The following is a 24974-nucleotide window of genomic DNA, read 5'->3' as shown; positions in this document are numbered from 1 at the left end:
TAAGCTTAGAATTGGGTCAATGTGTGACTCTTTGCTTAGAAAGCCCATATCTCATTCTTTTCCTCTATAACTAAACTAGCCAATAGTCAATGTTACACAAGTAGTCTTAAACCACCTCTCACTCTCCCACACGCACACGCGCATGTATAATTGCACGATTTGTACTTCAAATGAGTTGGTCTTTAATTTTTTTGCACGGTAGCAATCAAACTCGGGACATCGTGGCCATTGGGGCATGAGTTATTTAAAAATTGAAGTCATGTCTAGCCATAACTTATGCCTTGTGTGATATTATAATACGAAATCATAAACTTTTATGTTGCTACGTGAATCTTTGATTAGTTGAATCTCTAAATTTTAAATATAATACAAGAGGATCAGAATACTATACAAGAAGAGACATTGTAGTTTAAAATTTCAAATAACATCCATGTGTGTATCAAATCTAAATTCATTATCACGAAAGTGTATTGCAGGAAGTTATATTTCATATTCCTTCACTTAAAATTTTGAATACTATGTCTTTGTTATCTCGAACTTTGAGCTCGTTTACGTTACCGGTCCAATTACATGTAAAAAAGGGGGAATGTTAGGGATAATCGAAAATAATCTATAAATATCGAGATCAGACTATGTAGATTTTACCGTTCTACAACTTACTTGTGGTATTAGACTATGTTTGCGTTGGCTAATATACAATAAGAATGTTATGGAATCATAATAAAATTTCCTTTTTTTATTTTTTGGTTTTCCCAAATGATCAAGAAAAAGAAGAAATAATTAATATTTTCAAGATAAATATATTACTAAATATTGTTTTTATGAAACTCAAAATCTGATATAATCCTAAAAAATGAACTGTATATGAATAGTTTCAATAAGATCTCTTTTTTTTAATAATTATCACAAGAGACCTACTTTATGGTCAGCTTAATATTACAACATTATTTAATTAAAGAATATAGTTTTTCTCTCCTTAAAACATATATTCTGTCGTCCTCAACAACACATAAAACTAATTAAAGTTCCACATTTTCAGCATAAATAGAAAGATTTAAAATTCACAAAAATTAAAACTTTATGATTTGTAAAATTGTACCACGTGCAGACCATTAGGAAATATAAACTATATATTATAAAAAAAAAATAGGTTTTTTTTATACTAAGTGACAAAATAGGACAAATTAATGTTTCTAGACCCCATTAATTAATTAATTTGTAGCTGCCCATAATATTATGTCCCCAGACAAAGGCTAAAATGTTTTGCAGAAAGAAAGACACAAGCAATTTCCTAAGTATATACCTCCATGTCCCCTTTTTAAGTGTTTTAATTTCCACTTACATTATGCTTTTATCTACGTATTCGATATAACCTCACGAGTGAAGTGTAGAGTGAGCAGACACTGGTGAGAGTTGGAATATTTACTATGGGGTGTTGAAATATTGAAAAAAATGAAGACACGTGAAAGATAAGGAGAGTACGTCTATATATTCAGAGATCTAAAATTTCAACCTAGCTAAATATATTTCGAGGAAAGGATCTTAGTATAAGATGGTTCGGCCGACCGCCATTAAGTATAGAGTTTACGTTACATTTTTTTATGAAATTTTGTGTTTGAGTATAGAATGTACACAGTCAATCTTTAATCTAATGTTTTGGAGGTTCAATATTTATATACACACGATAAAAGTCTAAAATATCATATATATCATGTAATTTTTGTTGAGGAAATTCAAATGAACCCTCTAGATTGCGGCTTCATTGATTTTTTTTTCTTAAAACATAGTTATATGAATTTATTTTTTGTTCACTTTTAAAATGTTGACACCATATATGAAAATTCATTTATATGTTATTGAACTTATGAGTTCACGTGAACACAGTAAATTTGACTTAGACCTTATATTATTTTATTATTAAGAAATTTACGAAATATCTATAAATATTTTAATTTATTATATATTAATTAGAAAATTGATGCAAAAATTTATGAACTTTAAATGTTGAATTTGCCTCAACTGTAACATGAGGGGATTTTTGTCATTTTCAATTTTTTTTTGAATATGTATAATACTAATTTTATTGCATGGTTCAACATTGTATTTACATAAATAAGTACATATTTTTTTTCTGATTTCTTATACTCCTCCCATTGCTATATATCTAGCTTTATTTTTCTGTTTTTTATCCAAGATTCTTAATAAGCTTTTTTTTTTAAAAAAAAATACACTTTATATATATTAACAGTAATATATAGTTTATCGTGGAAGGATATTCAATTGAACACTCTTTTTGGAATACGGCTCCACAAATATTATTAAGATTGTCACTCACTATCTAATTAACTTTTCACTTTTTTTTTTATAACCATGGAGTGTTCGCGTCAGTTTTCTCAATATCTCAATTAATTTCAGGGGATATATATCACCTCCCACCAAATGCACGTACGAGGTAATAACTACTCTGCCCACCAAGACAATCGACCTGAAACCTCGCGATTCTCAAATCACTAGGTTACATATGAATCACATTCCATTTGATCATTACAAAACACCCAAAGAACTAATTAATTCAAACCACACACAAAAAAAAAGCAACACTATAAAAGAATTGGATCTTGTAAAGATATGATATTTAGGTCAAATTAAAAGATTTTGTCATAAGAAAAAGATTGGTAGTTGTTGTGGGATTTTAGTAGGCAAGGGAGAAGAATGTATGGGGCAAGTTATGGAGATTTGAGTTTTTCAATTTATTTGTTACCTTTCTTACATACTAACTTATATATGTCTACTAAAATTGCAACCAAAAGGGAAAATGATAAGATCATGCAGGCACAAAGGGGGATATGAAACAAAATAATTAAATGAAAACTTTGTTATAATGTTTATTTTTTGTTAAATAAGAACAAAAGAAAAAACTTTTGGCTTTTGAAAAAAGTTCAATATATCAAATAATGGAGTCAAACATATATATTTTGGTAATTAAATTATATGATCCTTGTCTATATGAAATATTACAATAATGTTTTGGTGTGTGATTGTTGGTTATTGATATAGAAGAATATTCCAAATAAAACTAATTTTTAAATTAAAATCAGTAGTTAAATTTGAAGTATGTTAAATTACTGATCTACATAAAATACTATCATGAAAATGTTGTTATGATGCATGAATCATTTTGCGTTTAAATATTATTAGGGAATGTTGTTATGATGCATGAATCATTTTCCGTTTAAATATTATTAGGGAATGTTGTTATGATGCATGAATCATTTTGCGTTTAAATATTATTAGGGAATGTTGTTATGATGCATGAATCGTTTTGCGTTTAAATATTATTAGGGAACGTTGGTTGTTAGGTTGTACGCATCAAGCATCTCACGTTTATGCATAATTTAGAGAAGGATCACATTTCAATGAGGTATAATGTAGGCAATCTATTAAGAAAAAAGCATGAACAATTAATAACAAAAATTTATATTGAAGAGATAAGTACTTTTTCGTTTAATATTTATAAAAAAATCTCATATTCGAATTTCAGATTATAAAACCACTTTTAGTCGAGGACACTTAACTCTTTGACCTAGATAAGAGACTTGGGGATAAGATGATTTTACGAGTGAGCTGAAAAAGTTTTAAGGTTGGATTTTACAACAAACCAACTAAGAAGTTTAAGATACAATAGTATTGCATCATTGATGCAATCATCGATTCTCCCGAAAGGTCACAATTATCAAACTCCATAAAACAGGATCGCGAAACAATGTACAACACTTTTCTTCATTTCATTTCAAACTAACCAAACCTATTTCCAATATCATTCACCTCTTATCTTCTAATCTACCGTATTTTCATCGATTAGTCTTTTAACACAAATCTAAATTAATCAAAACTCAAAACGAATACAAAATTCAAAACGAATAAAAAGACAAAAATAACAAGCAAACTCCTCTAGACAAGAAGACAATGATATATAGTGGTAATAATACTTCCAAACAACAAATCTTTTTTCATAACATTATCTTCATTATTATTAACCTTTAACTACCAAAACTGCAAGCCTAGAAGAGTAGGTGAAAAATCTAGGTACTTGTAGCCAATAGATTTCAATTAAATCTTTGATAAATACTCTTTTTTTTTCTTTTACAGTAATACTTTTTTCATAAAATTCAGTGCATGTAAAAAAAATGGTAAAAAAATTTTGTAGGTCAAAGTTCAAATTCTCTTTCCAAAATAAAATACTATATACTAAATAAAAATTAAAGTTTTTTCTAGTAAAACTCTTCATCAATTATAATTATTTAAATAGCACGACTGTAATCTTTTTGGTCAGAAAAAATTAAAACTTTTAATTTAGTGCGATCCAGTTAATTGGCAATATATATATATGTAGTTCTCTTTTTTTTTACTTAAAAAGGAATGTTTTTAGATCAATTGAAAAATAATCATAAACATAATAAAGGTTAAAAGCTGCACTAATTAGAAGTACAATGAATCTGAAAAAAATTAAAATATTTGTGTAAAAAGGTAAATCTATATTATATTTTTTTTCTTCATATTGGTAGTTTTTCTATTAGTTTTCGTGTCTACAGACTCTCCTTTCTTTTTATTCGATCTCATTCTGTCTCTAGTTTAAATTACAAAAATAATTTATTTTTATGAACAACGTAAAAATTATATTTACTGCATCATATATAGGCGAATTATAATTTAAACTTAACTTTATGATTTCTACGTCTCAGGATAATGACCATAATTTGTTTTAAAATAAAGTCTGAAACTTATCATGAATTAAATTATAATCGATATTTTGGAGAAGTAAAGTGAAAACTCAAAAAGAGGTTGGGTATATGTATTTTCACATGTTTGGATAAGTAAACAATAAACACGAAAAATATATTTATTTTCCAAAGAAATTCAAATAGAATCAAGCTCGAATATTTATATGTACTATAACGTAAAAGAACATTTACATAATTAAATTATTAGTATAAGATAATTCTAAGTAACTCTTTTTTATACTCCATAAGCATAATTTTGTAAGTTGTAAACCTAATAAAAATTACGGAACCCAATTTACTATGATTAACAATATACACAATGTAAATTCACAAGAATGTAATGTGTACATATTGTCACTGTGATTCTAGCGTAATTTTCAATCGAAAAAATGTCAGATCTGACTCTGTTTCTTCATAATCTTATCTTTATCGTATAAAGATAGAGAAAACTCTGATCAACTTATAAACATATAAAAATCAAATATATGATATTAATCTAATATTATATATTATAGGCCAAATACATAAGCAGATCCCTAAACTTGTTGGTATTTTTCCCTCGGGTACCTCAACTACGTCATTTTCCTATTGAATCATTGAACCCCCATAATTTGTTCCGTTTAAACAAACACCGTTGTCTGATGTGGGACCAGATTTGTGAGGAGTATTGATAAAGGATACATATGTTGTTCCACAACTCATTAGTCCAATTGATAGTGAAAATGTTGGAGAGTAATTGTGTTTTACTTAAGTCATTTGAACACATTAGAAAACAAATGAGACTAACACGGTTTGTCTTCATTCACTTAATCAAAATTATTACAATTCGAACACAATTGAAGGCATTTACTATAGAAAAGCCGATCAAAATCGACTAACAGCATTTTAAAGGAACAAATTATATGTGGTTCAATGATCAATAAAAATGACATAGTTGCGGTACCTGAAAGAAAAAACCCAACAAATTTAGAAATCTGTTTATATATTTGGCCTATATTATATTATATCAAAAAAATATATGTTATATACGATCGATATATATAACTTAAATCCGCGATAAAATTTATCATCATTAATCTACATAGTGATTCCATATTTGAGTACGTGTATATAAGTCTATAAAGCTAGTGGACAATGAATAGAGCACGGGTATTTTCATGTACACTTTCTACTTTATTACTTCTTTTACGAAATAAATTGTAATTATTATTTTTTCTGTCAAAGTTTTTATTTTCTCATACTAATAGTAAATTTATCAGAACTTTTTGACCGTCAAAAGTAGAAAAAAATAAAGGAGTATTTTTCATGAATATACTCATCATGAATATTGTTGTTATTGGAGTTAGAAATAATTAGTATCTTTATTATAATATATTTATATACTTCAAACATAATTATAGTAGTAATTATAATAATTATTATTACTAGTATTTTTTTTAAAATAATTAAATTATTTGTCTTGATTTTAATTAAAATATATTATTTTAAATTATTTGTTATTTTAAAAATTCAGCAAGCAACATATTAGTTTAATCTCATATGCTACAAAATGAGAAAAGTATGATATACACCAATTTTAATCCATATTTGCCCTTTTCACTAAGGAAGTTTTATATCTTTTTAACAGTAAATTACATTTACTCGTAAAATTATATTTATGATTTCACAAAAGATAGTAGTGAAAAATATTATATAATATATGTTTTTGAATATTTTTTTAAATAGGTGTATATTGCTTCACAAATTCAGTTAATACTCACTTTGTACAATTTTAATTATCATGTTGCGTTTTTCGAAAGTCAAATTTATTAATTTTCAAAGTGAAATTTGATTACATGAATTTGTTACTTTAAACAAAAAATTTAGATGTTCAAAAACTATACGAAAGTATTATAAAATATAATTTTTTACATACCAATATAATGAAAACCTACATTGTAAAATGTTAGTCAAAATACTTATCGTTTAATACTTAAAAACAAACACAATAATTATAGATGAACGGAAATAGCATAAAATAAAATAAAAAGTAATAAATATTTTGAAACATAATTGTTACACTAATGGTGATGTTGATTTCGATAAGATTAATGGTGTCATTTTCGACTTTAAATAAGTCATTAACTCATTACTATATAATTTGACACCCAATTATATAAAATCTTTTTAGTTATAATTAATTTCCCATGATTTATGGCATATATTTCATTATCTAAAGAGTAATAGGTAGCTTTTGCCCGAGAAATATGCAAAGCATTGTCAAAAACCACATGATCCATAATTATATCATTAATGATGACATGAAATGAACATTTTTTTTCTCATAATTATTTGATATTCAAATTTTATTACGATCTATAATAATTATGTCTCAATTTGAAGTAAGTTGAGATCGTTTATATGAATTAAAGTTTATTTTATATCCTCATCATGTGAAATAAGTAAATAAAGTCATATATCCTCTACTATGTACGAGAAATCATTCGTACGTTTTTTAAAACAATTTTTCTTTTATGTATATATCTTGTTTTCTTTTAATACCTTCATACCATAGTTTCATACTTTAATTTAAGAGATACGTATTGAAAATACTTTTACATTTTTTATGAATTATTAGTTTATTTTTAAATTATTTACAGCATTAAAAATATTAATTTACTTGACTAACTGAGCTTAATACAACCATGATCTTGCCACAGAAATGAAATACACCCTTAAATTTTCCCAAGCGCTTTTACAAGAGTTTGAGATCATTTGCTATGTCATGTCGAGACAGATTGAAAATATATTTAAGTTCAGTTAATCGATCAAAGGATATTTTATTGACTATCAATAGTTTGAGGGCGAAAATAAGCAATAACGTCAGGTTTGAAAGTGTTTTCAATACTTCTATGTTCACTTAGATATGTTTGTATAAGTATATTCACATTATCGCTACTCTTAATCCCAAATAAAGGAAGAGGATTATAATAAACTAACACCAACATAATACTCAATTAAGAATAAAATTAGGCTCAATTAACTAAATACATTTTTGACATAGCAAACCTAACCAATTAAGTTAAAGTAAAAAAAAAATGATGTATCACAAATGTGATACCATGTGTTAAAAAGGTATACACGTTCTATCCATTTCCAAAATTACCTCGAATTATCATCAATATTCTTTTCTAAAATAAAATAAAATTCTTCCATTACTATAAATAGGATTTGTGACATAGATCCACATTAATTTTTGAAAATATTTTAAAGAACCCACTATTATTATGTACTAATGTTATACTTTTTAAAAAGTGAAATAATATTTACATGTATGTTAGAGAAAAAAATTTATGTAAAATAATTGATAATTCATTTAAAAAATCAAAATATTACGACATAAAAAAAGAGAAAAAAATATACAAAGTATATAATAAAAATATATTAATGTATGACACCATGACATGGGGTCAAAGAGGAGAACAAAGCTTCTAGACTAATTAAATTTTTAAATAATGCACATGATATTATAAATGAATTTTGTATTATGATTAAAAAGATGGTGGAAAGCTTTATAAAGTATATTATAAGTTTATATAATATACTTAATAATATTTAAGCTCTGTGATAGTACTGTTGCTCAAAAACAAATTTATGAAGTTCATTTGATTAAAATAACCAACATATGTTATGATATTGAGTTGTGACTAGTTAAAGGAACATACTTACTTCATCAACATATTTTCACCAAATTAATAAATATAAAATACATGCTTTTATATATACATATTTACTTATTTCAAACATAATTTTATAATTAATTTTCAACTATTAAAATGATATTATTTGATAAACATAAATATCATATATTTTTATAATTTCACTTTGTTTTAGAGATCATTTAGATGGACTTTAAAAGGTACTATACTTTAGTCGTTTCAAACGCGCTCTTACTTAGTTACTATTTGACAAGTTAATCTTTTCTTTTTTGTTTTACTTATAATTTTTTTATATTATTAATTATTATTGTTTATAATATTCTTATATAGCTTCTATATTTTAAATATGTAAAACTCAAACATTTTAAAGATTTTATATTTCAATTCACATTGGATATTAGTTAATTTAACTATTTTGTTTCAAACCAAGTTAAATAAAAAGATCAAGTACTTATCTCGCTCAAATTATACTCTCTCCATCTCAAAATAAGTATCGTTTTAGAAAATCAAGACTATATCAGGGTGGAGGAGAAACCAACTGTTCTCTTTTATCTCAATTTATACGATTTATTTTTTCTTTTAGTCCGTTTCGAAGTATAACACATTTTTACATGACATAATAAATAAATGTGACCTTTAACTTGGCCTCAAATCACATTTATGTCTTTTAATTTTGGATGTACAGAAATAGACACTTAAAATTGTATAAGGTTGAACAAATAGACACATATGTATAGACACATATGTCCTATATGTCATTCTATATATCATTTTTTGTCTAACGTGGTGTTATACATGTATTATGTCATGTAGGACTTATGTGTTTATTTATTTAAAAATTGGATAGTTAAAATGTCTGTTTGTGCGTTAAGAGAGTTGGAGGTCAAAGTTCAAATTTAACGCCAAGTTTAGAATTCAATATATGTATTATGCCTTTTTATATTTCTTAACAATTTAATTTTTTAAAATATTTATTTTACCTATAATGAAACGATTTATCGTCTCACAAATACAAGCTACGTCACGTAAATTAGGACGGAGGGACTAGTAAAAAAAATCTTTATATATATAAAGCCTGAAGAAAGCTGAAATGAAACTCAAAAACGTGCTCTTCCTCTACCATAATGGCCACCACAAATCGAGACGAATCCGACAAAGACAGTACGGCTTCTTCTTCAATAACAATGCCGGAATCCAGTCGCCGGAGTTGGATGAGTAGTACTAATCTCAGCAGTTTCAGTAGTCGCCGGAGTTCAATTTCACTCTGCAATGAAAACCCCTATTTCTCCAACTCACATAAACCACACAAATCCAATCAAATCTCTTGGGAACTCATTCGACGGATCCGAGTCGAATCAGGTCAAATCAAACTCGAGCATTTCCGACTACTCCGCCGAGTCGGCGGCGGTGATATCGGTAGTGTTTATTTATGTGAAATTCGGAATCCGGTTGTTGGTTTACCGCAGTGTTTTTACGCTATGAAAGTTGTGGATCGAGAAGCTGTTGAAATAAGGAAGAAATTGCAGAGAGCGGAGATGGAGAAGGAGATTTTGGGGATTATTGATCATCCATTTTTGCCTACTCTGTATGCACAATTTGAAGCTTCGCATTATTCGTGCTTGGTTATGGAGTATTGTCCCGGCGGCGATTTGCACGCCGTCCGGCAACGGCAGCCCGGAAAACGTTTCAGCATTTCCTCTGCTAAGTAAGTGATTTATTAACTGATTTTTAACTTATATATATCGACAGTATATATTTCATTTCATCATATATTTTGAAGTTGAAACTCATAAAATTATTTATATAACTTAAAACCATAATTATATTAATCGGTTAACTAAGAGAAATTAGTAAGTTGATTACTATAGTAAATTACCTCTTAGTATATATAACTTAAATCAATTAGATATAATTACATTTTTTATCCATATGTTAAATAAAAGTTTTATTATTTAATTGGTGTAATCTTTAACCGAACTTATTTAATCTTCGATTAATAGAGTTATTCACTAATTAACCGTTATTTTAACGGTATATAATATAGTCATTTCATAACAAATAATGAGATAGTTGTAGCCTTAGTAGCGCATAATTGCGGAGCTAAAATTCGATCGAAGGGGTGTCAAAATATAAAGAAATAAAATCGTGTAAAAGTCAAAAGTGTCAGTATGTAATATATATATATATAAATATTTTTATTCTAGCTACATAACGTAATTTTTCGACGAAGAGGTGTCGATCCACTATATGTGGCTCCGCCATTGCACGAACTCTTCACTTTTGATATTGCATTCGTCTCGGATTCTTCAAAAATACATTATTTTTGACGACCTGAAACACACTTGTTGGCAATTTTGAAGAGTCGAGCAACATAGGACTTGTAGCTACACCTAACAAATATTCATGCATTTGTATCTTATTCTTTTTACCTCTAAGCTTTTAATAAATGCCCACTTTATCTTGTGACATCTTTAGTATTTTGTTACGATCTTTTCACTTTCGTTATTTTCTTTTTCGAACTATTTAAAATGTTTAGGGTCTATCAGAAACAATTTTTCTACAGTACTGACTACTTAGCTTGCGATGATCTGATATTTTTTATTTTAATTTATAGGTTTTATGCTGCAGAAATACTATTGGCACTAGAATATCTTCATATGATGGGAATTGTATACAGAGATTTAAAACCAGAAAATGTGCTCGTAAGATCAGATGGTCACATCATGCTTTCAGATTTTGATCTTTCTTTTAAATGTGATGAAGTTGTTCCAACACTCGTGAAGTCGAAAACAACGAAATCCATAGCCAAAACCCCAAGAAATTCATACTGTGCTATGCCAATCCAACCAGTTCTATCCTGTTTTTTATCACAAAAAACAGAACAAAACCATGAAAACCAAGAAGAGGATCAAGAAATCGTTGCTGAACCTATAAATGCTCGATCAAAGTCCTTCGTTGGGACACACGAGTATTTAGCACCCGAGGTAATATCAGGACAGGGTCATGGAAGTGCAGTAGATTGGTGGACATTAGGGGTGTTTCTATATGAGCTTATTTTCGGTACTACTCCTTTTAAAGGAGAGAATAATGAGAAAACGCTCGTTAACATATTGAAGAAACCACTCACATTCCCAAGGATCGCGATAAGTAGTAGCAAAGAGTATGAAGAAATGGTGAAAGTTCAAGACTTGATCTCTAGATTACTTGTGAAGAATCCAAAGAAGAGAATTGGGAGTTTACAAGGTAGTGTTGAAATCAAGAAACATGAGTTTTTTAAAGGTGTAAATTGGGCTTTGATTAGGTCAATTAAGCCACCACAAGTACCAAATGATTTGGTGAAAATGAGAGGTGTTGTTCCAAAGTTGAGTAAGAAACAAAGGGAAGAACCTTATCAAATCCCTCAGTATTTTGATTACTTCTAAACTTTGTAAATAGTTTTTAGGGTAATTAATTAACAAGATAGCAAGTTGTAATCATGTATGACATGAAGAAAAGACCTAGTTGTTTTCATATAGATGTTTCTCTTTTTAACACCCCGTACGATATTATCTGTTTTAGATTTAATCTGTATGATTATCCTTTCGTTAGGTCTCACGTCATTTAAAAACATATTGTCGTCTCATACATGTAGCTTCTTTTTTCCTTTTTAACTATGAAAAGCACATCCAACAATCTCCTCCTATCGAACTAAGTTTCACGTATCATTTCATGAGCCTATATGGAGATACATTGTGTGTCACCCATATCGTCCGATTATTTATCGCCATCGAAGCCCATTAGTAAGCTTGTTCTTGGGTGTGTTATCCAAAATAGTAGTAAAGATAGTAAATCAAGCTTTACGTCTTCATACTCGTATCTCGAAACTATAAATTTTAATATCAATTATTAGACTAATACAATCTAAAGATAATTTTAACGATAAAAATTTATCCACATTTAATATTTATTACATCAAATCAAATAGAGGTGATGGGAAATATTCACATCTATCATATACTTATCAATATGATATTATATTATCCGTTTTGAACGAAACCTTCACAATTTTTTTTTTTTGTTAGAAAATCAAAATTAAAGATTAGGAACATTCCATTAATCTATGCACCGAATTGTTACGTATAAAAAGTAGAGGCAAAACATAATTGTCACCATGTTTTCATGTGATAGCCATTATTACAATCAATATCTATCATGGAAATATTAAAAAGGTTACCATAAATTCAATAAATTTGTTCTCTTTTTGTTAATATATCTTTTTTTTTTATACCTTTTTCTCCTCAAGGTATTTCAATATCTAAGGTCTAGGATTCATCCTTGTCACTTAAATCATTTTTCTTTTCATTATTGTAATAGCACCAACAATCTAAGTAGCCCATCATGTCCCTTTCCTTTTTCCACTTAGGCATAAAAAAAATTGCAAATATTTTACTTTTTTTTTTTTTTACAAATACCATTTTTAAATCGCTAATTTAATTTTGGTCAGTATTTTAAAATTATTTATGATTTAGTTATTATTCTCGTGTAAATATAAAGTTTTGATACTAGTTAAAATGTCAAAAGAATTCAAAAGACTTTAACGTTTATCAATTTGAACTTCACGAATTATTTTTAAAATTTAAATTCATAAAGATTTGAACTTCATTTAGTGTTGTTGAAATTTAAAATTTGAGTTTTTTTTTCTAACACTAGCAAGAATCATGTGCTAGAATAGTTTAGCTAAATAGATTAATGAATTAATTAAAAGGTTAGCATCAATATTGTTCTCTTTTTTGTTAACATCTTTTTTTATTTTACATTTTCTTCTCAAGGTACTTCAACTAATTAGGCCTAGGATTCATCCTTGTCACTTAATCATTTTTCTTTCATTATTATAATAGCACCAACAATCTAAGTAGCCCATCATGTTTCTTCCCTTTTTTTCCACTTGTGAATAAAAGAAATTGACAAATACTATCAATTATTTGGATTATTACATATGTTTTTTTTGGTATTTATCCCAAGTTCTTCATATCATAATTGGATTTTTTATAGGAAAAAAAAAATATGTAATCCGTATATTTTGCTAGTCCTTTTCTTGTAGAAAAACATATATGACTTTATACATAAAGGTTTATTTCTTCTAAATTAGGAGCATTTATAATTTAGTTCTACGGACTTTGAGAGTTTTGTGTATGGAGAGAAATGGTGGGACTCAAGTGTTACGTTAACACTTGCGTGGAACTCTTTTAATTCTGAGTGAATTGCGTTATGTTATTTCTCCGGTATTTAGTACTGTCATATTTATATAGTGAATTGCTCATCTTTTTTTTGGGCATAGATTAGTTGATCGAACCACATTAAATTTTTGTGTCTTTTAGTTTATTTCTCTCTTGTCTTCTTACTCATGATCTTTCGAAGATTGCTTTGTTAAATTCCGCAAGACACCGAATCAGTTCGGTCCTAACAATTTTAGCCGAGGGTCCAAAACAATCTCTATATCTTTCAAGGTAGGGTTTACCATTTGATATCATATTATCATTATTTTTAATTAGTTTACTCGTCATTTTAAAATTGTTCAAAATTCATTCAATTTTAGTGCGAAAATAAATTTTTGATAAAGATAATCATAGTTAAGAAACGAAAAAACTTTTAAAAGATTTTAGTAGAATTTGTACACTATAAATCATTAATGAAGTTCAAAACTCCAATAATTTTTCACACTTAGAATATGAAAATTTGAACTCCATGAAACACTATTGAAATAATAAAAATTTGTTACTTTTTTTTCTTTCTAAATTTGCCTTACTTAATATTTACTAGTTTGATTCATGAAGTGTTAATTAAGTAAGATGTTTAAAAGAGAAGTAATTTAAACAAAATGCACTTATAATTAAAAATTATTAAATATTCCTTAAAGGGTATTTATTTATTCATAATCTGTGTGAACTTGTACATAATACATGATTTGTAATGATTAGTTGAAAATAAACTGAAATTTTAAAATGAAAAAAAAAAAAAACAGTACACTTATTTTGACCAGAATTATATTAATTATCATAACCTAAACTTTGACCTTTATTGAATTCTACGTAAACTATATCTTTATACATCATTAGATTGTATTGAAGATAAAAAAGATTTAGCTTTAAAGCTTATTTAATTAGTAAAATAATTTTGTTCTTCTGTTGGTCAAGTTGACCAGTTGATTTAGAAGTTCCAAATAATAAATAAATTAATTCAGAATTTAAGTTATATAATTGATAATTTAAATAATTTTTTTTTATCATCAACTTAATTTAATTAATGATATGTTGATTATCCCTAATTTATTTCTAGGTTATCAATCTTTGTCACTCTCTTCCATCCAATTTATGCGAAAGTATTTTACGAAAAATGGAGTTTAAGAATGAAATGACAATTCTTTAAACACGTTATGATTTAAAATAAATTATGACAATATGGGTGTGGATATAAATAATCTTATTAAGAATTAAGTAAGAATTTAATGTATTTGTTTTTAAAAATAATAAGATGTCACTCTTTTGAAATCAACTAACAAAAATCACATTTAGTAGGACGAAAAGTATTAAATGAGTTATTTATCGTTATTTTTAGATGACATGATTATATAAATAATTGTGTTACCATCGATACATAAAATTCAGAATCTGCTTGCCCATAAAAAAAAAGATATTCACTTTTTTAACTGAATAATTTATTATTTTATCATAATATCAATGTTTTGATAAAATTTTAAATTCAACTTGAAGTTATATTTTAATTAATTTGAAAATGAGTTTCTCACTTTTTATTTCGAAATTGTATTTAATTACATTCAGATATAAACAGTATTTTAGTTAAATTTTTTAAAAAATATAACAAAACACAGTTTCATCTTTAACTTCAATTCTATAATCAAAATAAAGAGTGAATATTTCAAATCTATGATCAAATGTCTACTTAAAACTCAATATATCCCACTTCAGACTAACGAACTATAAATAAATTATTCAGATTCATTTTTTCAAACTAAAACTCTATCAAAAGCTAATTCTTTTATCTTTAAAATAAAAGTAAATTTTACATACAAGCAATATCCTATTCTTTTTAAATTTCACTTTATAAATAACACCAAATATAGATATTATATCCCAATTTTTATTTTTATTTTATTTTGCCTTAAAAAGAGATATTTTTCAATTATGGTGGTAGTAATCATAAGTACATATTGCGCATTATACATCAAAGAGGAAAATCATTGCTTTTATATATTTTTTTAGATAGATGCCACTTTATTTTTTTAAATTTTTATTTTCCATTTTCGAGAAATATGTAATTATACTTTCGAATTTATTTTTTTTTAAAAAAATTAATAATTCCTATCTGAAAGTGTCAGCTCCATTTTGCATGCGTAGGAAAAGTTTTTCTCAACTTAGATAACAACAACCAACAAAGCATAAAGTGCCAAAGACTCAAATACACAATTTTTTGAATATTCTTTTAAGTTTTTTTTTTCCCTCATTCAAATCCGATATTTTATTTTAGTGTATCTTATAGGTTACGAGTTTGAATCATAAAAATTGTGATTAATGCTTGTATTAGGACAGTCTGTTGTATCTATCATATTTCTTGGGATATGACAATCTTTAATTTTTCTGGAATATGAACACGAAATGCTTTGTGTACAAGGTTATCTTTAGTTTTTGGTACTTTTTGTCTATGTGAAGTATTGGTCACGAGTTTGAGCCATGATAATAACCATTAATGTTTGCATTATAATAGACTGTCTATATTATATCCGTTGGGATATGCCGCATTCCCACAACTAATGTTCAATATTTTGTCTCAGTGTGACTTATAGGTCACAAGTTTGAACCGAAAATCAGCCATATTGGTATAGTCCAATTGAGACAGTTCGATATTTGAAAAGCTAGACATTTCATGCCGTTGAAGTGTATTTTGGCGTGCTAGGTAATTGACATATTATGTATTGTCTCTACCAAATCCCAAGAATGGATTGAATCGAAATGATTTTTTTTTCTATTGTAATTCTTTGTGTGTATATAATTAGTTTTTGACCCCATAAAAGTTGTTATAACTCTGCATCGCGTATAATTGCTCACATTATCAATCATAAACACAAATATAAGAAAATTTTTTGTGATAGATTAATAATTAACGTAAAACTCATCAATTTACAAAAATCTCTTAGAATAATCAGTGAACGATTCATATAATCGACCCTAACTGCTCCTAATTGGTGTGTTATCATTGTTATAAGCTAAAAGTAGTTATGATGAACTATACATTATGTGGTAAACAAATTACTTCAAACCATAATATATTGTGGGGCTTGATGGGATTTTGTCAATTTCATCAAAGAATTTTGTTTTGGGCCACTTTGACATTATGCATCCAAAAAGGTCCAATAGATAACTAGCCCACTTAATAAGTTCATTTACTCCTCTTGCTGATTTTGGACTAAACAGAAGAGCCAGAAATCACAGACTTATCCATTTTGTGGTCCAGACTGTGTCACCACCTTTGAGAAAAGGTAACAACGACGACATATTCAGTGAAGTTGCACGAGTAGAGTTTTAAAAGGAGAGCGTGTACATTGTCTTACGAAAAAAATTTGTGTTACATAGCGCGTCATTTGAATGAGACCTAATGAGGTACAAATTCAAAATAATCAGACTCTAATATAGAAAACATGATAAATACTTGATTTATCCCATACTATGTGATACATTTTAATATATAGTTTATTTTAAAAGATATGATACATATATCACATAAACTGAAACGTCGGAATGAATAAAAAATGTTGTTATTACTAGGTTTCTTGTGACTAATAATCTAAAGCTCCTTTGAAGAAGTAATTCCTAGAAATTAGGTTTACCTACCACTACTTTTTTCTTTTTTTTTGACACAAGTGAAGGTATAAGTTGAAACAATGACCAATTACTCATGGGAAGTTGTTTATTAGCCCACAGGTCTCATTGGCCACTTATATTTTAGCATAGTTACTTCGAGAGATCAATCAAAAAACTTACAAAAATATTTATTCAGTAGAGTCGATAGTAAATATTTATCATTCACCATCGTATGATATACATTTGATATATATTTTAGGTGTTGATTTTCTCATACATACAAGTTGTATAATATAACATACACTTCAGATACATATAGTTTGAAGTCAAAATTTATATGCAAAATATGAGGTATGTTAACACGTGATCTCTCCATAAAGCTAAATAATTTATGTATATATTTTTTAAATATACATATAATATTATATTCTAATTTGTTTTGCCCTTTTTTAGTGGTACAATTATATTTTTAAAATTTTAAATTCGTCTCTAGCTAACTTTGCACATATAGTTTGAAGTCACATACACTTGGTACTCTCTTCACCTACATTCAACTTCTGCTTTGAAAACATACATACATAGACATAATATATTCGTATAATTTTAATAAAAAAATATTGTATACACGCAAATATATTATTTTATTTTTAAAGAAAATGAAAATCCAAAATATGACAATCCCAAGTTTGTGGCCAGGTGTTAAACACTTGTGGACTAAACATATATATTTATTTTTTCAATTTATCCATAGGGCACACACTTAGAAAAAATGGGCATTTCCCCATAGTTTTGGCCTAAAGTTCCTAAAAACCACTGGCTTCTTCTGCATTCTCCAAAACTGTGGAACCAAAAGACTTATAAGTACTGTTTCTTGGTTTAATTATTTTTACGTATTTTATTTTTAAAGAATATAATATTTAAATTTTAATATTTTATTAAAATTATGTATCGTCTTTTAAATCATATAATTATATTGAAAGTTGAAATTAAAAAACTTACTAAATATAAATAAAAATGCTTAAATTAAAACAGAAGGAGTAATATCTAAAATGAGTTATATATATATATATAAAAGCTTTATTTAATACGAATATTTTATTCATATAGTGTGAGCTCATAAAATTTATTCATAATTTGAGAATAGTTAATGACTTATTTTTCGATATAATATTGTTATTCTCTTCTCAAAAGATTTACTAGTAATGCGAGGACTGTTAATGACGTATTCTTTAAGCTCGAATGATTTAGATTTAACCTTTATATAAATATTTAATGACTTTTATGAAATATATCAAGATATTCGAAATGGTAAGTATCAAATATATATTTTGTTGCATAAAGTTTTTTTCTAAACTAAAGTGCAGAGAACTTTATACACTATAGGAGTAATATTTACTACTTATATAAGTAGTACAATATTGAGTAATATTTACTGTTTATTAATTATTATATTATATTAATATACTCCCTATCCAAGAATAACTCGACTTTACCAATAAAAAGTCACTGTAATTTCTCTTTGCTCCTGAGTTAAATATTTTTATTCGGTTATTCTCGTAGCCGATTAAAGTTATATAGATATTAAGAAAATATATTTAGGCTTTTTATATTATATTTAAAAGTTAATTATGTTTATTTTAGTTATTTATCAAATATTATCTTATACCCTGCGTATAAACTAAAGTAAATATCACATTAAATTTACGTATAGTAAAAGTAATGTGATTATTAATTATATAAATTTTATTAAATATGTGAATAATTTAGCTCCTGATCTACTATCAAACGAATTATTATAGTATTAGTGACGGAGCCATCATATTTTTAAGGGTTTATTCGAACCTTCTTCAGCGAAAAATTATACTATTTCTATATGATTAAAATAACTTTTTAGATATATACAATAAATGTCAAACCCCATTCAATCATTTTAAGTATTTATTTCTTCAAATTATCGAACTCTTTTATCGAAAATTTTGAATCGACCGCTATATACTAATATTTTATTTAAAACCACAGATTTATCATTCATGAACCGACAAATGTATTTAAATTTACTGACCATATAACAGAACCTGATAACACATAAACTACTTATTATTATTATTATTATTATTGTTATTATAATCATAGTACCAAAAAAAATATAAAAATAATATTACTCACGTACTGAGAATTAAATAATAAATAAATAAATAAAGTGATAAACAAAAACAAGTGACTGGAACATTGGAAATTATCCAAAACCATCAAAACAAAATATCTATAAATAGATAGAAATTCATTCTTATTTCTTACTTCACTTACAAAAACTCAAATCAATTATTCCAAAACCTTATTATAACTCTTTTACAATATTTCTATTAAAAAAAATGGCAAAAAATGTGAGTTTAGATTCAATTGACCAAAAATTAGCATATGCTAAACGTTGCTCTCATGGTACTTTCCCTTTTATTACTTGTACCTTCACCAAAAAAAAATTGGAATTTTTTCATTTAATTGATAATTAATCTCATGAATATTTTTTTTTCTTTTTTATGATTGTAAATAAATATAGAAGGAGCAAAGGCAGGAGCAAAAGCAGCAGTTTTTGCAACAGTTGTTACAGCTATTCCTACCGTAAGTTAACGTTTGATACGATAAAAGTCATTTTTTTAATTGATGTGACACATTTTTTTATTTTTAGTTAATATTGAAAAAAGTGATACATTCTTTTGATTAGTGATTTAATTTTAAACATTTACGTTTAGTATAACCTATTATTTTAGACAATAAATTTTAAAAGTTTTCTATTACTAAAAATTGATATTAATTAATACTATTGGATTCTATTACTATTTTATTTAAATTATTGATGAAATTAATTTATTAATTTGCAGTATGCTTGTGGGAAGATATCACCATGGGCAAGAGCACATCTCAATCCAACTGCTAAAGCTCTCATTGTCTCCACAGGTATAAAATAAAAATTAATTTATACAAAAAAAGATATTATATCATCAATGAGATTTTATTAAATATAATATATATCATAAATATAAAATTCGATTTATTTTCAACAAATAATTATCTTTCAGGTGACTAGACATATATAGTAATTCAACGCATTTACATGATAAGTTATTCGGATTATAGTCTTGATTTCAGTTTCGATTTTAATTAATATACCTAACGACAACTAAACATGATATAAATTTAATATCAGGATACTTTAGTGCATAGAAATTAAACTCTACGATTTTTTTTTTGTTTCTAATAATATTTTTGTATTATTATATAACAGCTGCTGGGATGGCATATTTTATTGTAGCAGACAAGACTATTTTGAAAACAGCAAGGCAAAATTCCTTCAAACAACAAGGCTAATATAATCAACAACTAATATAAACTGTTTTAGTACCAAGTTTTATTATGAAAATTTAAATTAATTACTGTTTTAAGTACAATTAGTAGGGTAGTTAGTAGGTGGAGAATCACATTATGAGGTAATTAATTAGTAGAAACCTCAACAAAAAAAAAAAAGTGATTCTTGTCTATGTAATAGAACCATCTCTACATCCTCTACTGCAATAAATATAATAAACTTTTTTTTCTCATCAATTGTTAATCTCGTTTTTTTTATTTTTACGTAAAAGCAATCAGAATTCAAATTATGATATAATATGTAAAAGCTATCAATAATCAATCAAAATTCGAGTATCGACTTTGTCGCATTTTATTGAAAAGGATATAATTATAATCTACGTGACTCACTTTTTCTTTTCACTAATATTTTGGATTTTAAAGATTTCACCTTTTATGAGATGAATCCATCTTAACAACTAAATATTTAAACATTATATATATATATATATATATATATATATATATATATATATATATATATATATATACGTACCTCGTTGAGTGAAGACATTATATTATTTTATTAAAGTTGTCCTCCAAGCATATATATTATTACGTAAATATATAATTTCCCCACCCTTTGATGCGAAATAGACGCGGGAAAATAATTATTAATTATCGTGAATATAATATTTTTTATATGATTCATAAATATATAAATTTATTTTAACAGAATAAGATAAAAAAAGAATGATTATTAATTATTTTATTTTGACTTACCAAGAAATAGTCAAATTAGTCAGTATTTTTGAAATCATCTAGGATAAAGTTGTACTAAAAAAAAAAACCTTTGGTTGTGAGCAATATAATTATTACTCTATTATTTATTTTTATTTGTCATGTTATGTATTTTAAAAGTTAAACTTGACTTATTATTATAATTAAATTAAATTGTATTAGTTCGATATTTTAAATAAAAATTTAGATATTCAAATTATACGAAAGTTCTATAAATTGCAACTTTTCACATATCAATATAATGAAAAATACGTTATAAATATTAGTCAATGTTCTTATAATGTGACTCAAAAAAATTATAGACTATCGCACACGAAAATTTTGTTTTGGAAATTCGATATCACAAAAATTCATGAATTATAGCACATGGGAATTTGCAAAATTTGTGTTTACCTTCTTTGGGGTTCGTTTGAACTTGTAAATGTACCCGTTTTTCCCGCTGGACAAACTGAATACATCGCCAATGTCTTAAAGGGCGTCCACAAAAAACTTCGACCATATTGTTTTCAGATTTCGAATCACAAAAATTTCATAAACTATAACACATGAAAATTGACAAAATCTGCGTTTACCTGCTTTGGGGCTCGTTTGAACTTGAAAATGCGTCCGTTTTTCCCGCGGAATGAACTGGATACATGTCAACGTCTTAACGGATGTCCGTAAAAAAATTTGGTCATTTTATTTTAGAAATTTTGGATCACAAAATTTCATGAACAATAACACATGAAAATTAGAAAAAATTGTGTTTACGTATATTGGAGCTCGTTGAACTTGAAAATACGACACCCATTTTTCATGCGGGAAAAATTGGATATATTGTCAATGTCTTAACGGTCGTAAATAAAATTTTTTGATAATTTTATTTCGTGAATTTCGGATCACAAAAATTACATAGACTATAGCACACGAAAATCGATAAAATTTGCATTTACCTGCTTTGGGGATCTTTTGAACTTGAAAATGCACCCGTTTTTGTCACAGGACGAACTAGTACATTGCCAACATTTTAACATACGCCCACGAAAAGTTTCGATTATTTTATTTTTGGAATTCTGGATCACAAAAATTCCATGGATTACAGCACACGAAAATTGACAAAATTTGTGTTTACCTGCTTTGGGCTCGTTTGAACTTGAAAATGCTCTAATTTTTCCCACGGGACGAACTAGATACATCGCCAACGTCTTAATGGACGTCCAAAAAAAAGTTCGGTCATTTTATTTAGGAATTTCGGATCACAAAAATTCTATAGATTATAGCACAATAAAATCAGCAAAATATGTGTTTACCTTTTTGGCTCGTTTGAACTTTAAATTGCGCTCGTTTAAATTGCGGGACGAACTGAATACATTGTCAATGTCTTAACGGACGTCCATAAAAAAAATTTACATTTTATTTTGAAAATTTTGGATAAAAAAAAATTCATAAACTATAGCACATAAAAATAGATAAAATTTGCATTTACCTGCTTTAGAGCTTGTTTGAATATAAAAATGCTCAAGTTTTCTGTTGGGATGAACTAGATACATCGACAACGTCTTATCGAACGTCCATGAAAATTTTAATCATTTTGTTTCAGGAATTAAGGATCATAAAATATAATGCAATATAGCACACGAAAATCAGTAAAAATCTGCGTTTACATGCTTTGGAGCTCGTTTGAACTTGGAAATGCATTCGTTTTCCCTGCAGAACGAATCGGGTACATTGCAAACGACTTAACAGACGTTCACAAAAAAAATCTGGCCATTTTGTTAATAGAGTGTCGGATCACAAAAATTTCATGGACTATAGCACACGAAAATTGATAAAATCTGCGTTTACTTGCTTTGTGGCTCATTTAACTTGAAAATATGCTTATTTCTATGCGGGTCAAACTGTATACATTATCAACGTCTTAACAGACGTCCACGAAAAATTTCAACTATTTTGTTTTTATAATTTCATATCTCAAAAGTTTCATTTGCTATATTTCACACGAAAAATTTCAACTATTTTGTTTTTATAATTTCATGTACTTACCTGCTTTGAGACTCGTTTGAATTTGAAAATACATGCGTTTTTCTCGCAGGACAAATTGGATTCATTACCAATGTCTTAACAGACATCAACGAAAAATTTCCGCCACTTTATTTCGGGAATTCTGGATCACAAAAATTTCATGGTCTATACCATACGAGAATGGGTAAAATCTGCTTTAACCTCCTTTGGTGCTCATTTGAACTTGAAAATACGCTTGTTTTCCTCGCGAGATGAACTAGATACATTGCCAACGTCTTAACAGACGTTCACGAAAAATTTCAGCTATTTTGTTTCAGAAATTTTGTATCACAAAAATTACATAGACTATAACACATAAAAATCAACAAAATCTGTGTTTACCTGCTAATGGGCTTGTTTGAACTTGAAAATGCTTCCGTTTTTCCCGTGAGATGAACTGCATACATTATGAACGTCTTAACGTATATCCGTAAGAAATTTTGGTCATTTTATTTTGAAAATTTCGGATCACAAAATTTCATGAACGATAACACATGAAAATTAGAAAAATTTGTGTTTATATATATTGGAGCTCGTTGAACTTGAAAATACGACACCTATTTTCCATGCGGGAAAAGTTGGATACATTGTCAATGTCTTAACAATCGTAAATAAAAAATTTTGACATTATATTTTGTGAATTTCGGATCACAAAAATTACATTGATTATAGCACACAAAAATCGATAAAATTCACATTTACCTGCTTTGGGCTCTTTTGAACTTGAAAATATGCCCATTTTCTTCAAAAGATGAACTGGATACATTGTCAACGTTTTAATAAATGTCCCTAAAAAATTTTGGTTGTTTGTTTTTGAAATTTCGGGTCACAAAAATTTCATTGACTATAGCATATGAAAATGGGTAAATCTGCTTTTACCTTCTTTGGGGCTCGTTTGATCTTGAAAATACGTCTATTTTGCCCGCAAGACGAACTGGACAGATTGTCAATGTCTTAACGGACATCCACAAAAAATTTCAGCCATTTTTTTTGGGAACCAGATCACAAAATTCTATAGACTATAGCATACGAATATCGATAAAATATGCGTTTTCCTGTTTTAGGTTCGTTTGAACTTTAAATTGCACTAGTTTTAACTGCGGGACGAATTAGATACATTGCCAATGTCTTAACAGACGTCCTCAAAAATTTTTCTCCATTCTATTCGAGAATCTGGATAACAAAAATTTCATGGACTATAGAAGACAAAAATCGATAAAATCTGAACTTACTTTGGGGCCTTTTTGAATATAAAAATGCTCAAGTTTTTTCAGCGGCACAAACTAGATACATTTTCAACGTCTTATCGAACGTCCACAAAAGATTTCAGCTATTTTGTTTCAGGAATTAAGGATCACAAAAATATCATGCAATATGGCACACGAAAATTGATAAAAATTGCGTTTACCTGCTTTGGGGCTCGTTTAAACTTGAAAATGCTCTCATTTTTTCTGCGA

At 27.2% G+C, this 24974-nt stretch overlaps 2 protein-coding genes across 2 annotated transcripts; both read left to right on the top strand.

Moving 5' to 3' along the window:
- The first annotated feature begins 9573 nt into the window (after positions 1–9573).
- PK5 (protein kinase PINOID 2) lies at positions 9574–12012 on the top strand. The gene is given in 2 exon segments (NM_001321273.1): positions 9574–10184; positions 11094–12012. Coding segments are annotated over 2 exon segments (1389 nt in total). The 5' UTR covers positions 9574–9603; the 3' UTR covers positions 11902–12012.
- Positions 12013–19646: 7634 nt separating this feature from the next.
- LOC101265615 (early nodulin-93-like) lies at positions 19647–20844 on the top strand. Its single transcript, NM_001329421.1, has 4 exons — positions 19647–19773; positions 19892–19953; positions 20214–20289; positions 20618–20844. The coding sequence occupies exons 1-4, from the start codon at positions 19707–19709 to the stop codon at positions 20698–20700; spliced, it is 288 nt and encodes a 95-aa protein (NP_001316350.1). The 5' UTR covers positions 19647–19706; the 3' UTR covers positions 20701–20844.
- The last annotated feature ends 4130 nt before the right edge of the window (positions 20845–24974 follow it).

The sequence above is a fragment of the Solanum lycopersicum genome, chromosome 12, assembly GCF_036512215.1.
Source record: "Solanum lycopersicum chromosome 12, SLM_r2.1".
In the NCBI taxonomy this organism is placed as follows: Eukaryota; Viridiplantae; Streptophyta; class Magnoliopsida; order Solanales; family Solanaceae; genus Solanum; species Solanum lycopersicum.
The sequence above is the reverse complement of the archived record's forward strand: the minus strand, read 5'-3'. Positions and strand labels throughout refer to the sequence as shown.